Source organism: Montipora capricornis, chromosome 8 (genome assembly GCF_036669925.1).
Source record: "Montipora capricornis isolate CH-2021 chromosome 8, ASM3666992v2, whole genome shotgun sequence".
Taxonomy (NCBI): domain Eukaryota; kingdom Metazoa; phylum Cnidaria; class Anthozoa; order Scleractinia; family Acroporidae; genus Montipora; species Montipora capricornis.
Genome location: NC_090890.1, coordinates 31,375,298 through 31,389,770, shown reverse-complemented (window position 1 = coordinate 31,389,770; position 14,473 = coordinate 31,375,298). Strand labels below are relative to the sequence as shown.

General features: G+C 40.6%; 1 protein-coding gene across 6 annotated transcripts in view; it reads right to left on the bottom strand.

Annotated features, from left to right (window-relative positions):
- Nucleotides 1–3,293: 3,293 nt before the first annotated feature.
- LOC138059202 (contactin-5-like) overlaps nt 3,294–14,473 on the bottom strand; it is a 15,346-nt gene continuing 4,166 nt past the window's right edge. The window contains exons 2-5 of one of the 6 annotated variants that reach the window (XM_068904759.1): nt 11,590–12,252; nt 10,335–10,871; nt 7,728–7,967; nt 3,294–6,234 (exon numbers count right to left, since the gene is read on the bottom strand). In XM_068904759.1, coding sequence (XP_068760860.1) covers nt 5,897–6,234; nt 7,728–7,967; nt 10,335–10,871; nt 11,590–12,252 — 1,778 coding nt within the window. In that variant the 3' untranslated portion in view covers nt 3,294–5,896. Of the gene's footprint in view, nt 6,235–7,727; nt 7,971–10,334; nt 10,872–11,589; nt 12,253–14,473 lie in introns of all 6 variants that reach the window. The other 5 variants (XM_068904757.1, XM_068904758.1, XM_068904761.1 and 2 more) reach the window with 5 other exon arrangements.

Below are 14,473 nucleotides of genomic sequence, written 5' to 3'. Positions count from 1 at the left end.
ACAAGCAAACAAGCTTGCGTCAGGAAGGCTTCTGCTTGCATTAAAGTGGCAACGAGGGAAACCTGGAATTTGAACAGTGGAGTGGCAACGACACAAGGAGGTTTCTCACATGAAGTAAATTAAGAAACTGATCGGTCCCTGTGAGGATGTATAATTTGACTGCAGGAAAGGGCCATTTTCAGTCTTCAGTTTTGAGAATTTTAGTTTAACCAATGCAATAAATAATACATGAATCAACGAAAACCCCTAGAAAATCTGGCGAGAAGGTGGGGCATCGCACAGCGTTTGGCAACTTTAGCTGTCCCGTGGGGATTTTTCCAGAATATTGTTCATTGCACAAGCTAACAACTTCCACACAACTATAAAGTTCAGCTATGAAATTTCAGAGAAGGAGATCACTTTACTAGACACAATAGTATACAAAGTAGAACGATTAGAAAAAGCCCACAAGGCCATCGCGAATGAAACCTTCGAATACACGCATTTTACTTCTTGTTACCCGCCCAGTGCCAAGAAGGGTTTTATCAAAGGAGAGGCTATTAGGATCCTCCAAACAACTCTTCAAAAACAACATTTGAAGAGGCACTCTCTCGATTCAAAGCCCGCATTGAAGAGCGAGGCTAGCCTGCACATCTTATCGAGAGAACACTATACGGGGTCAATTTTTCTGGAAGACAGAAAACAACCCAGCGGTGTCAAATCTTCAAGCAATATTGACTTGCAACTGGAGTTTTATTGAAAACCAGCCATTACTGGCAAACATATTCAAGAAACCTCCTTTAATATCAAACAAGAGGGACGAATCACTCCAGGACATGCTCGTTAAAGTAAAACTGAGAATTGACGGTTTCACAATTATCTGTAACCATAAACCCACAAAAGGGAGACCGTGCAGGTATGTCGCATTCTTTTAAATATCTACTGTTTGTGTTGAAAAGGAGAAAATGAGGAGATGATTGGCTATGATAACCCTAGGTGCCCCATCATGTGGTTCCACATTGGAATGGTGAGGGCCCCAGAGGGGATCTGCCGAGTATGCAAAGGTTTGTACACTGATTTATTCCTATTAAACTGTTGATGATTGCGTGAAAATGATGCTTTGCTCTGGCTTGTTCAAAAAAGGACTGGCAACTTTCAAAGTTTCTTTTTCAGGGTAACAATCAAGTGCAATCCAAAACAGCCCCCAGGGGGCTAGTATTAGGTATTGTTTTGACTAAATGAAGCAACCCCAGGGTAGGGGGTATGAATTGAGGTTGGTTTTACTGGCACAGGTTTGAAGAATAATACACATTTTGTAACACTTAACTGTAATTGCTTAAGTAGCGGTCACAAAAATCGAACCAAGGGAGTCCAAGGAAAACACCGACTCCCGTTGGCAAACTCGTTGGTTCGATCGATGGCAAGAAAGGTTTCCAATTGGAAGAACACTCGTATGCAAGTATTTACTGTTCAAAAAACCAAAGCACAGGGATAATAAATCCAAGGATTTAATCTCCGTTCACTATTTGATAACTGAACAAACTGGTTCGATTGGAGACCTTTCATGGACATTGCGAGAGTATTGTGCTTGGTCTACTCGTGATCTCGCACGTGATTCCAAGTTGGACTGGAGCCAATCAAATCACACATAGTGTTTATCCACCCTGTTCGACCCCTGATCTTGCACGTGATTCCATGGTGGACTGGAGCCAATGAAATCACAGAATAGCAAAACACGGCGATTCGTGACTACGATGAAAATAAAACGGAATCGTCCCAATTATTAACACGCGCTGCCTACGGCATCCCGCCTAATAATTTGAATGGTTTTGCAGTGTTATGCTAAATGTTCTTCTTAAAAGCCTTGCACCACTTTTGCATCACTGACCAAATGTAACTTTGAGAAAGCTGCCTGCAATGAAATTTTCAACAAGTAGATCGTAAAGCCCTGGCTAAACTATCGAACAAAGTTGGATCCCACATGCAACATTGTTGGATGTAAATGTTGACGTAGTGGCAAAACACTATCCAACATTGCTTGACGAATTCAAGTTTAAGTTGGCGCAAAATTTGAAAATGTGGCGAAGCGTTACGCTACGGAAGTTGTTTTAGGACGGAAAGGACGTATTCAAACAAGGAAAAACCAAAGAATGATTAAGAGAACGTGTAGAAAAGGGTATATTCTTTGCAAGATACATTCGCGCTTAGGGGATGATGATTATGAGCTCGGATCAATTTGCAGGAATTTTAAACGCTATTGAACCAGACATCTCCAAACAGCGATAATGATTAGGTAGGCTAAAAGTGTCCCACAGACATGGCCTTGCTTCCTATTCGCTGATCACGGTTTCTGGCTGTTCATCGACAACCACGACGTCCCCTTGCTCCTTGTCCGCCATCTCCGTTGCAAATGATGCAAGAAGCCTTGGCTTGAAAATAAGATAGCGATTCGTGATTGGCTAGCAATACGAACGTGACTCGATTCAGGACACAATTTTGTTGGAAGAGCGGCAAAACACTACAACATTGCTGTGTCAAACAGAATTGTTGGTTGTAATGTTTGATCAAAAGCAAACTCTATCCAACATTTGATCGAGCAGAAAATGTTGGACGAACATCTTCCAACATGGGCGGCCAAACTGTCGAACAATGTTGGATCGAGCAAAGTTGGAGCCTTCAATCCAACTTTGTTCGATAGTTTGGCCAGGGCTTAACTCCTTATTACAAAGCATTATGGGATAGAAATGCGGACAAACATTGGAAAAATGGCCGAAAAAATGTCTTTGTTTTTGTCCGCATATGAATCCCATAATGCTTTGGGCGCTAAACTAATTGGTTCATCGCTCTCATCAATTTGTGATTAAAAAAATGCACACAATTGGCAGATTATAATAAAAAATATTTAACACCCTCCAATTAACTATTTTTCCGGTTGTCAAATGTTTTTAAAGATAATTAGCGGTTGGTTTGATTGTCCGAGGAAAAGGCAGAAAAATAATTCCTCTCACTAAATTCCCCGGCATACGAGAAGCTTCCGAAATGATCACAACAAACACTCAATGCGAGAATTTATGCACAAATTTTATTTATAATTTATTTTCAGCGGACAAAATGGGTAGGCAAATCAGACATTCACATAATATACGAGTTTTCCGGCACGAATCATGGTCATCTTTTTCATTAATTGCTGCGGAGTGTGCGCAGCGAGCAAGCAGCAACATATTCTGGATTCGTGACACTGGTACGGACGAATTCTCGAATTCAGCACTTTTCCCCAGAATGCATCAACTGAGTTAGCCAGAAAAGCTGCTCCATTCACCAGCTTTTTCCAGAATGCATTGTATTTGAACAGAACGCCGCGAAAAACTCGTAAGTATTCGGTGAAACAATACATCATGATGTACAAGTGAATACTCACAACAATTCAAAATCTACAATCGTAGACAGAACTTTTGGGAAGATTACCACTTTTGACGTCTTCATTGCTTCTCTCCCCTCCCCCCTCATTCAATGTTTTGCAAAACTGAATGGTTTTAGTGGAAAATTGTTGAGTTACCTTCCAACATTGAATAGGGGGGAGGGGGGTTGTATAAGAGAAGGTGAAACTATTTCTTTTGCGCTTTAACAGAAGCAGGTTGAAATACAGCTCTGGTGTGGTTCATTTACATAACCTTCCCAACTACTTTTGTCTATGATTGCAGATTAAATCCTGGAATATAAATCTCATTGCACAAAGTTCTGTCACTAAATGTTTCAATCTTTAGAAACATAATAGTCAACTACTTTCTTACACCCATTTTCACAATTCTGCCAAATAATCGCATTTAAGCTTCCATCCATCAAACTTCCGGACATCGCAGGGAAGAATGACTTCGTCTCCAGTCACTGTCCAGTGTATTCAGTCTTAAAGTTGTAGTTCTCAGTTCGAATACCAAAGGAAAAATTCTTTGTGCCTTACTCACTTCTATGCACCGTTGCTTTTCTTACCAATGCGACAATCTTTCTCTTTTCATAAGAATATATTTTATAAGAATATCGAGACTGAAATTTGCAAAATGTTAAGAATAGTAAGGATAAACCCGAGGCTGAAATAGTGATATAATTTTGTGTGTTGAAAATCTGAAAGTACAATACAATTATACGTTTTTAATTTAACTGTATAAAATTACTTCTTTCTCTAAACGCAGTTGAAACAAAATCGATCACAGTGTTTCTGTGAGAAATTCATTTTTTTAAAGCCGAAACGGCCAAGTGTCGTCTGACGTGACATCTTGACCTACCGGTAACGCGACACAGATTTAGACACCGAACACTTTCAATTGATACCCCAATACATTCTGAAATGGAAATGTCGTTTAAGAATAATACAATAATATTTTCAGCCTAAAATCAGCACAAAAATGCTGAGAGTATGAATTCAGCCTAGGCCGGAAAAACAAGATTCTTATAAAAAAGTGTATATGAATCAGTAGAAACAGAATATTCCGCTATTGGAGACTGAAAGTTATGGTCGTTGATTGCGTAAACTTAAGTAATGACAACGCAAGCTATACGCAAAGGGCTCTGGGATCGCCAAGGGGCAAACATTGCAAGTTGTTGTGAGAAAATGTACGGCGGAAAGTTATTCGACGTCCAAAACACGATTTTGCAGAGAAACACAGTTTTATCAGAAATCGATTTGGGCAATGTTGACACGTGGCAAGTGTAAGTTTCTGTTTGAATAACCGTGAAATATGTGACAAAATTTGCTGATTAACTTCCTCGCTTGCGTAAAATTTATTGTGAAATGGTCTCAAAGTATTACAAAATTAGGAATAAATTTGGAAGAAATAACTCAATAAAGCCTTTTCAGTTGTATTTACGTGTGTATGGTAGTTTGTCAGAAGAAAAGGTTTGTTCACATGTAACAGCTGGGGCATATCAGATATGAATTCCCAGTACTTGTTATCTAAATCCATCGAAACAGAGACTGCTGTATATTCTATGGAAGAGGAGCATTAAAACAGCTGCCTCGAGGCAGAAGGAGATTGAAATGGTTTGCTTGAGCAGAATCATCGTACTACAATAAAGTGATTGGACTCTTACAGAGTTTGTAGAAGATAGTAGCGACTCGAAAACCGTTGGATTTTTCTCAATGAAACAAGAACTTAACCTATGGGTTTCCTCATGTTTCTCCTCGCTCATTTCATCCCTCCAAAGAGCAATAGCTCTGTAAAAACAATTTCCGTCTCCTCTGACGACTTCTCTCCTCTGAGGAGGTATTGTTCCAGAAGCCATAATTCGTTTATTGCAAGACGTAAATAATAAGAAAACAGCCTAGACACACGTAAATACAACTAAAAGGAATTTATTTTGTTATTTCCTCCAGATTTGTACCTACTTTTGTAATATTTCGAGACCATGACGAGATGCTAATTTCACAATAAACAGCAATAAACCTTACGGATCCTCACGCGAGCAAGGTTAACCCGAGTAAATTTTATCTCATATTTCACGGTTATTCAAACAAAAACTTAGATTTGCCACGTATCAACATTGCCCAAATCGATTTCTGACAAATCTGTGTCGAAAAAAGCGTTGATCTCTCTTTAAAATAATTTTTTGGAAGTAAGTTTCCGCCATACATTTTCTTTTTGCGACTTGCAATGTTTGCCCCCTGGCGATCCCAGAACCCTTTGCGTATAAACGGGGATCCGATTACTGGCAACTAATTCATTGTTAGTTTCGTTTTTTTAAATATTTAGGGTATCATGAAGAACAGATCAGTTAGAGAATGTGACAGATACCGGAAATTCCGTAGTGATCTACAATCACAGTCATAAGTCGTTTGGCATTACACATAGCTCTAATCTTTCATTATGAACTTAGTTTTGGACAGTGTTGAGATGTTGCAAAATTTTAAAGTTCCCGAACGTTCCTACGGAGTGAGATAGAAAACTTCCACTTCAGTTGGGCGGAAGTTGTTAGTGCCGGCAAGGAATGTTCGAGCGAAAGCACTTGCGTAAGCATGGCCTGCTGGTGGACTGTAAGTGTGACCAAGGTGTGACCAAGACGTACCAGATGACGCAAGGTTTGAAATGTAAATATCGTGTCCTCCTCCAAACGTAGGTCCATAACTATTGCAGTCGTATATGGAATAGGCTGTATGTGAACTATATCGACCCGTTTGTGGCAGCTTTGTCGGGGCCCATCCTGGCTTGTTGCGCAACGAGAACAAAAAGGCAGTAGCATCGTAGCGATAAGAACAACTAAAACCTTAACGAAAGAAAGGAATCAATCAATCAATCAACAAAGAAACAAACAAAAATAAAAAATAAATAAATAAATAAATAAAATAAGCAATGGGTTCAGACAACAGCTTCACACGTCCTGTACGTGCCTGTCCTAAACAGTAACGTGAACTGGGCCTAAATTGAAAGAGAATCTTCACTTTCATTCCGGAGGAGAATAAAAAATAATATATAAAAATAATGATATAGTAATATTTTATTTAATTGTTAAGTGTATTTAGGGATGCCATGGGGCACTAACTGGGGACACTGTACAGAAATCAAATCAAATCATACGTTGGTTTTTAGGAGATGGGAAGTCTGGTGTACCCCACGGAGAAAGACCTCTCAGTACAGGGATGTACTGAGGGATGTACAGGGGACCTCTCAGTACAGGGATGCCATGGGGAACTAACTGGGGACACCGTACAGAAATCAAATCAAATCATACGTTGGTTTTTAGGAGAAGGGAAGTCTGGTGTACCCCACGGAGAAAGACCTCTCAGTACAGGGATGTACTGAGGGATGTACAGGGGACCTCTCAGTACAGGGATGCCATGGGGAACTAACTGGGGACACCGTACAGAAATCAAATCAAATCATACGTTGGTTTTTAGGAGAAGGGAAGTCTGGGGTACCCCAAGCAGAAAGACCTCTCACTGAGTACAGGGATGTACTGAGGGGCCTGAGGGTATTGAGGGATGTACAGGGGACCTCTCAGGAGAAAGACCTCTTAGTGCAGAGTAGAGAACCAACAAACTCAACCTACATATCTGGGAATCGAATCCCCGCAACATTGGAGGGAGAAGAGTGCTCTCAGGAGGAAACCATGTATGCGAAAATTGCAAACAAATTTGTTTAAAGACCCTTCCACAATGTTGCTGGTACCAGGATAAAAAAGTACTAGAATTCTTATTTTCACTTTCAAATTTCTTGGGAGCCCGCATCTTGAACAATTGCATTGTGACTTGAGCCGATTGCACTATTGTTGTAAATAAATAAATAGAGGATATTACATGGCCGCGCGGGGATACGAATTTTATCTTCGAGTGCTGCAAGTATCTCTCACGAGTGAGCGAAGCGAACGAGTGAGAGATACTTTCAGCATGAAAAACAAATCATGATAATGTAAAATTTGCAATAAAAATGTTAATGTAGTAGAGAAGAATTATATTTAAGCACAAAAGTATCGTACAATGAAGAGGAAGCTCGCCTTTTATTGGCTAATCGTGTTCGTTACCATGACGACAGCGATATCCTCACATGTGAAAGATAAAAATGATACGTTCACTGCGCGCGGTGAAGATACGATTTTTTAGTAAAAGGAGAAATCCTGGTATTTCATCAATATCTATATAATAAATAAAGTTTAAAAACGCTCACAACACTTCAATTCTTTACGCGCCTGTTCTTGCTCTCCGCCCCCCCGTTAAGGGGGTTGGAATGAAGATTCCCTGTTTTAAAACAATAAGATCTTACTACTACCCCATGATATTCCAGTGTATCCTCCAAACACATACTCTCCAACTTGAACTATTGTAACGGTTGGTCCTTTATTATCGCATTGTTGATGAAAAGTGGTGGAGGCCCAGCCGTGGTTGGACGCCTTATAACATCTCTTCCATTTGTGAGAACCGCGAGGCATGATGGGTGCTAGCCAGGTGTTGAGTGCTGCCAAATACTGCTGGTTATTTCCAACGATGCTTGAGGTTATAAAAACTTCTAAAGAAATGAACGAATCAGAATATAATTAAACAAGTCGTGTTTCAAAAAATAAATTTTCTCTATGCCTTAACTTAGCATCATCATTTTTTACAATATTATCATTAGCTGTTTATTTCCAGTTATTTGTCGATTTATTAGAGCTAACATACTGTGGACATGAATTTCTATGAAAATGCCATAAAGAAGTTTGTTGGCTGAAATTAAACTTTCCACTTGAAACAACATACCAGTTAATCAGAAACCCATAAGGGTTGAAACGTTTAACGCGCGTTCACAGCTTCCAAATTTTCAGTGCGTTTTGATTGGTTGAATGTCTCAGTGCTAAGTACCATATTTGGAAACCCCTCGCTCTTGTTGTTCCAAATATGGTACTTAGCAAATTGAATATTCAGAAGCTTGTTTCCCAGCACACAAGGGGCCGTTACACGTTTCAACCGTTATGGGTTTCTGAGATAATCCAATAGACTATAAATTTAGACTCACAAGGCAACTTTTTTAAAAAAAAGTTGGGTATGACTCACGTCATCATCAGTTTAATACGATGCAATGTTGTGTTCTTTACAGGCCTTATGAAACTTACGTTCGTTTTCTATTGGGACCAACCGTTTTTCAGTTGGTTGGGTTGATTGGGTTTTCAGTGTTCTATTCGGAAAAAACCGTTTTCGGTTGGTTTGGTTAATCAACTTTTTCAGCCGGCATCAAACTACAATCATAGACAAAAGTAGTTGGGAAGGTTATGTAAATGAACCGCACCAGAGCTGTACTTAAACCCGCTTCTGTTAAAGCGTAAAAGAAATATTTTCACCTTCTCTTATATAGCCCCACTCCCCCTTATTCAATGTTGGAAGGTAACACAACAATTTCCCACTAAAACCATTCAGTTTTGTAAAACATTGAATGAGGGGGGAGGGGAGAGAAGCAATGAAGACGTCAAAAGTGCTAACCTTCCTAACGGTTTTGTCTATGATTGTAGGTTGAAACGATTGAAAAAGCATTGGCAGCGACCGCTGTCGTTTACGCGGGTCATTTAACTCCTGCCGGGTTGCTTTCGCTCAACTCGTCAACGCTGAGAAGTCTGGTAATAACTATTCCCAGGAGTTACCGCGTTTCAACCGAAAACGGTTGGAAAAGTGTTGTATTGGGAAACCTCAACCGCTTCAACCTAAACCGGTTGCGTTTGAAACGGTTGATCCCAATAGAACACGACCTTAATCAATTGAGAGAAACGACCTAGGGAGGCTTGGGAAAGGGAGTGTTTCTCTCGGCCGTTTCTCTTGATTGATTAGAGAGCTTAAGATTTTACGACGGCGACGGACACAACAACTCCGCAAAACAATGATATCATTGGGTAAAAGGGCGTAAATAATCGTGCTGCACGTGCAGCACGGATTTTAGCACGTATTCTTGCGGTACTCTGCGTAAGGACGACGTAAAATTACCAAATTTGAGGTTTTGACGACAACGTGAGCTTGCAACAGGGAATTTTCTATTCTCTATTTTCAATTTGTCACTGCTCGTACCAATTTATTATTAGGATACTTCACCCAAATTGTAAGAAGTGAACGAGATAGAATAACCGCGAAAGACTTATGGTAAAGCAAAGTGATATTTTGAGGTGACGTTTTCTTTGACGTCACCGTCGTAGATCAGCGCGCAGGCTGCGCAGCTGGACTGACTCAGAAGTCCAGATTAAACTAAATCAAGTGAGCAATGTATGGAACCTTCCTGGTCTGACAGTGATCATGCCACGAAAAAGAGACATTCTGATTTCTTCGTTTAACACTGTTAAAATAAATTACTCTTAAAAAACCATTGACCATTTATTTAGGGATTCTATCAACATTAGTTTGCGCATGGGACAAAGTAACTGCCATACAAATACGTTTTTTGGCGAATCGACTGTCTCAATAAAGAGATGCTTCACCTCGTTTGGCAAACGTAACGTGAGACCAAGACTGAAAGTGCAAAGTATTTCAGTGTTTAGCCTTTACCTTGCATGTAAAATACGCTTTCTTGCTTACTGAACAAAGTAACCGACGACAATTTCTGATGAAGATTTGGCAGTAATGTTAGTATCCTCTCGGCTGTTTGAATTTTCACCTTCTCCTTCAATATGGGATCCACATGGGATAAATATGGGATCAATATGGAATCAATATGGGATCAATATGGGATTAATATGGGATCATTCGATCAGTTACATTGCGTGTGACGGCAATCGGAAAATGTCAGGCTGGAATTCGCCTCATACCAAGAAGCTAAGAATCAAAGAAACGTTTTTGATTTTAACTAATTCTTTCCCTGTAACCTACAGATACTAAATCTCTCTATTGAATGACGAATTACTGTGCTCTAACCCACCTTGAACTTCAACGTAGGTAGCAGTTTCTACTTTAAAGACTTGAGCACTTGTTGCAACACAGAGATAATTTCCTGTATCACTAAGAGTCAGGTTTGTAATAACCAATGCTCCATTCGTCTGTTGAGTTCGCCCAACTGGCAGTTGACCTCCTATCCTTTTCCAACTGACCAATGGTTGTGGATCACCAGTAGCGCTACAATTTAGCCTCAGATCGGCTCCCAATCTTGCGCTTACTTTAGCAGGTGGCGCAACTGTGAACTGAGGAAGGGAGACAACAACTACGAGAGTTTTCTTTTCAACGCGACCCAAAAGATTTTCTGCTGAACAGAAGTAGTAGTCTGAGTCGTCTTTGCGAATTTGTAAAACTTGTAAAGCGCTGTTGTTGTAGCTCACTCTTCCCTGGGGTAGCTGGCCAGAGGATTTCCTCCACATAACCACAGGTGCAGGATGTCCAGTCACGTGACAAAGTGGAAGACTAAATGTGCGTCCCTCAATAGCGTGGCGAGGTCCCGGATCTAGTGAAACGCGAGGAGGAACTGAAACAAAAGGAAGTACGTTTAAGAAACCATGTTCCCTGCTAACGGAGGTCTCTTTTCTTTTACGTTCGCTGGGCTGACGAATACGGGAAACAGACCTCTGCCATGGGTCGAAATTCACTTGAGCCCACTGACTTGAGCCCACTGCGTCCCGCGCATTCCTTTACAGTCATTCCACTGTTCTTAAGTGAGCGCACAATACACGAAGCATGACGTGAGGATTCACTGCCGTGCATGCTCAACAAAGTGAATTTCGACCCATGGCAGAGGTGTCTTTTCCCGCACTCGTCAGCCCAGCGAACGCAAAAGAAAGGAGACCTCTGCTAGCAGGGAAACAATCGAAACTTAATTCCAAAGGAACGGCGATGCACTTCTGTTGAATTTTTAAAGCTAATTGATTCAATTAGCTCGCTAAATTACAATTCTTGACTAACGCAACCTTGAGACTTACACGAAACTTATAAGAGAAAATCTCCGATTAAAAACACGATCTTTGCAAGACTGAAACTCCTCTCGTACAACTTCAGTTTTCTGGTGGCAAGTAACTCTGACTTCAAAGTTTACTGAATATCGCCTTTAGAGTCAAAGAAACTGTAGAATCTATTGAGCAGTCATGGAATGTGGAAAACGTTGGAGACAATGATATTTTTCCGGTCAATGCCGGGTTTAACTATTCCCGTAGAAAAAGAATGACTGATTATCTGCGGGAGAAATTTACCATTCACTTCGAGCTGCACCAGAGCTTGTGCCTGTCCCAAGATATTTGATGCTGAACACTTGTATCTACCCGAGTCACTTCCAATCACCTTTGGAAAAAGCAACTTTCCTTGTGAGAGTGTTGACAAACGTGTTTCTGACTTTCCCTCCAGTTTACTCCATGTAATTGAAGGTTTAGGATTACCGCTGACTGAACACTGAAAAAAGGCTGTTTTAGTTTCATTAACTGTCATCTTTGCCGGCGAAACAGCGATGGTGGGAGGTGCGATGGATTCACCAGGCTCTCCTTTCGCTCCTGGTATACCTGTGGTTCCTGGGTCTCCTTTCTGTCCTTTTAACCCGATTTGTCCTCGAGGCCCCGCTGGTCCCATGATACCTTGCTTTCCACTCTTTCCAGGCGAACCCATAATTCCTCTGTCCCCTTTGTTTCCGTTCTTTCCTCGCCTTCCCCGGTGGCCCCTTTCTCCTTTCGGTCCAGGTGGACCGGGAGGGCCTGGGGGCCCTGGCATATATTTACCTTTGCTTGACTGGTAAAGTCTTTTTTTCAGCTCTGATAAAAAATGATCAATCTTTGATCTCTCTTCTTCTGTTTGCTTGTTTTCAGTTTCGTTTTTGTTGGAATGTGCCCCGCGTCTGTGACGATGAATGTTATCCTTTTGAGATTCTACAAAAACCATAAAATGAAAGGACGTTGTCAGCTGACAATGCCAAGAGATCGTTGATGGAATTAGTTTATATGGTTTATAAGTGACCGGTCAAGAGAGATTTTGATGGAAAGGCCTTTGCCATTTTTTATGAAATTGTTTGACACGTTCCTGTATTAGTAGATATCAGTCGATATTTAACAATTATTCACCAAAGGCGAGGTGAATATCGCGTAGTAATATCCTCAAGTGCAACCAATCAGCGCAGAGAATTTTCAAAAATTACCCACGTAATTATACTAATAGTCGATATTAGCCGATGCCATAGGAGTGTTAATCGAGTGATGTTTTAATTTTTCATGACATTTTGCCTGAAAATCAAAACACTGCTGCACAATCACAATCAGTTTTGGTTTGAATTGAAAAATACGCCCTCTACTTCAACGTCGAATATTTATTATGGACTCTGCTCATCAATTTCCGCTTTAAAAGTATAATATACGTTTCCAGAGCACTTGCGGGAAATTAATGGCAGAACACGAAGATATTCACATTGAACACATGCAGCTGCCATATGCAACGACCATACCTTCGTCGTAAAAATAGTGCTGGTTACCCAGCTTGTTTAATTTAATTTCACCACTCCAGTAGACAGCGATAAGTCGTTCATTGTGCATGCACGCATTCACGCGATCACGACTCAAAACGTGCTATTGATGCCCCATCCACATCGATGAGTTTTTGTTTGAAGATCTAAGTAGGGAGCTTAAACACGCGCGTTTTTGAGACGCGGAGGGGAACCGGAAGAGAACATTTCACGTGACAGGACAAAGGTGTCTCCCAGATTTTTATACTAATCATCTCTAATGGAGAAAAGATACTTAGCATTGTAAATGTGGTTATGTGAAGACAAGTTAAAAGGGAAAACAGCTCACTTCCGGTTGCCGTCTGCGTCTCAAAAACGCGCGTGCTTAAGCTCCCTAATTTATCAACACTACAACGCCGAAGGAATAGCCGAGGAAAACGCACCCTTTTGAAAACGCTCCAGCAAAACCGAGAACTTTAAAAAATATGATACCAGGACGGAGAACCCTTTGGAAAACGCAAAAGTTTGAAGAGTTTTGAAAAGCGAGAAAAATTATTTTTTTCGTTAAATTCATCGTTATTGAGCGCTGTAGTGTGTAAAAGTGAATATAGGAAATCTTGCAACAAATAGGACTGCATTTTCCACAAACACGCCATGTAAGTTTGTTTCTTTTGTATTGACAGATGTTTTAGTTTGTTCTCGGGAATCATGCAAGGAGCAAAACGACCTTTTCGCTCTGGACTCGATTTGCGCCTGCGCAAATGCCACTGAAGTGTCTTTTGACGACGATCGAAAAAAATGGGAGTTAACCTTACCACGGCGGATTGAAATGTCAGCTAGTAACTGAACTATAATAGTTGTCACTGCAGCTGCCCGCTCTTAAATATAGTTGTACGCAGCCTGATTCAATGTGTCCACGTCTGACGCACCGTGTTCACGTAATCTCTTGTTCTTCGGCCATTTTCTTCTAAGTCATAATTACCCAAGACTTACTTGCGAGCATTTGGTGTGAAAACGCCATCATGTCCCGATTATTCCGTTCGCGCTTGCAGCTTTCAAGTCGAGATTAGGGAGTTTAAGAAACGACAACGGCTACGGCAACGACAACGCCAAAAAGCAGTAATATTTTTGGTTAAAAGTGGAAGAAATGATCGTGTTGCACGTGCGGCACGCATTTTTGAACACTTCTCTCCCGTATTCGTCAAAACTACTACGTGACTGAAATGACCAAATTTATGGTTTTTAAGACAACGTGGACAAACCACAGTTAATCTTTCAGTCTCACTCTCAGACTTCAAATCTGTCCATACCAATCCAGTTATTGGACCATATTGTATTTTATTATTCAACACAGTCCAAATATGGTAACAGCGCGCTCAATATTCGTCGTGCGCACTCAACGTATATCCTGCGATAGTAGTTTTTCCAGCTTTTTTTTCAAATAAACGTAAAAAATTGGGCTTTGTCATCAATGTGTTGAATAATAAAACAATTATCCTGTTCAATCTTGCGGAATATCGCCTGATTTTAGCCAACTTGGCCTACCGCCTCGTCGGCTAAGTATCAGGCGATATTCCGCGCGATCTCGCGGGATAATAATTAAATATAAACAAGATGGAATAATAATGAAATACTTAGAATAGTTCAAACTTATA